This window comes from Marmota marmota, unplaced genomic scaffold, assembly GCF_001458135.2.
Source record: "Marmota marmota marmota unplaced genomic scaffold, marMar, whole genome shotgun sequence".
In the NCBI taxonomy this organism is placed as follows: Eukaryota; Metazoa; Chordata; class Mammalia; order Rodentia; family Sciuridae; genus Marmota; species Marmota marmota.
In genome coordinates, this window is record NW_026000241.1 from 2,567,524 (window position 1) to 2,569,331 (window position 1,808).

Below are 1,808 nucleotides of genomic sequence, written 5' to 3' on the forward strand. Positions count from 1 at the left end.
GGCGAAGCCGAACTGACGCACCGGACAGAGCCCCCCCAAGCACGGCCCCGGCCCCGGCCCCGGCCCGGCCGATGGAACCCCCCCGCGGCCAAGCGGAGCCGGGGCTCCCCCGCGGGACCGGAGGAGCGAGATGCCGGGGCCGGGGCAGCGCGCGGCCGGGGCCGACCCGAGGCGCTACTGGACCTCAGCGCCAAGCGAGTAGCCGAGAGCTGGGCCTTCGAACAGGTGACCGAGGGGGGAGGGGTGCTGGGAGGGACGCACCCCCAGCCCTGTCCTCAACGCCCCTTCTTTTCACCCCTTCTCCTCCCAGAGACTCCGGACCCACCTCTGCTTCTGAGACCCCCTGAGATTGCACCCCCTAGAGCCCTAACACTGCCCGAATCGCTCCCGCATCCTCCGTGGCTGTTCTTCAGACCCTGGGACCACCCTCCTTCCCTTCGCCCCATCCCCATCCCTCGGCGCCCCAGATTCCCTCGCGGGGCACTTCCTTCTCCTCTGTCCCTGACCCCTGGGTCCTCCCGTATCGCTAGGTACCTGGTGTTCCCACGGCACCCTCATCTCCCAGTGAGGACGCCCCACTAAGACCTCACTCCTCTCTCAAACTCTTAGGAACAGCTCCCACTTTGGGACACTCTACGTCCCCAGAAGCCCACATTTCCCCATTCCTGCCCTCCATATCCCCAGGTGGAGGACTCCCCAGGTCTCCAGATCCCAGCTCAGGACACCCCCTTTCTGCCCTCCTATCCCAGCCCTCAGGTCTACAGAACCCACCCATCTTTGGGGTCCTCCTCCTCTCCAGATCCTCCCTCCAGAGGCTGCCCAGCCCCTGGCAGCAGGGGTTGCTCAGGGGGTCTTCCCTTCCCCCACATCTCACCTCCCCCTCCCCCCACCAAGCTATCCCAGTGCTTCTGGGAGGGAGAGCCCAGGCAGAGCCTAGGAGGTACCTGTACAGGTACACCTGGAACCCCACATCTGTGGCTTCTGGGGGGCTCCTTGAAGTCCTCTTTCTTGTCCTGGGTGTGGGCCCCAAGGAGCTGGAGATGTGTCTGAGCCTCACTAAGCAAGTGCAGCCCCCACAGGCTCTGTCCTCTGACTGTGGGGGGCATTCTCTGCTCCCAAGTCAGGACTGATGGGTTCGGCCGATTGTGCATGGAGTAGGCTGATTCACGGACCGGAAAATCCCTCCTTAGTCATCTGCCAACTGTCACTGGGCCAGTCACCGGCTCTCCCACTTCCCCTAGAAACCTACATAGGACAGGGGCTAAGTCCCCTTTATTGTGTGGGAGATACACAGAATAATCCCCAAACCATATCTAGGGCTCCCGTGTGTGTACCTGCCGTGGATAGGCCAGATGCTAGAGGAGTTCTTTCACCCTTTGAGGATTGTCATTCTCACTTTGAAGGAACTGGGGCACAGAGAGGTTGGGAAACTTGCCCAAGGTCACCCAGCCTGTGAATAGCAAACCCAGATTGGAGGGCAGGCTCAACCAGCTGGTTTCATTGCCTGGAGTCCACAGGGGTGGCCTGGGCACACCTCGATTCCTGGGGGCCCTTCCCAGGGGAGGAGCTCAAAGAGGAAACGGAGGAATGGAGCCAGCTTGGGGACCCTGAACAAACGAAGTCGCTGTGCGCCTGAGCCTCAGCTTCCCCTGGCTGTAAGACGAGGTGGAGGCTCAGTGTGGGCCAGGTGGTTGTGAGGTCAGGGAAGTCAGTCCCCAGGACATTCCACACAGTGCACACTGAGAAAGTCACCCTTGATCTTCATTCTTATCACTTTTATGTCACTTCCTTCTGACCCCCCCCCCCCC

General features: G+C 61.7%; 1 protein-coding gene across 1 annotated transcript in view; it reads left to right on the forward strand.

Annotated features, from left to right (window-relative positions):
- The window catches only part of Zswim4 (zinc finger SWIM-type containing 4), a 28,406-nt gene that overhangs the window by 6,503 nt on the left and 20,095 nt on the right, over positions 1-1,808 (forward strand). The window contains exon 3 of the mRNA XM_048795340.1: positions 1-225. Within this exon, the coding sequence (XP_048651297.1) occupies positions 1-225 (225 nt within the window). The remainder of the gene's footprint in view (positions 226-1,808) is intronic.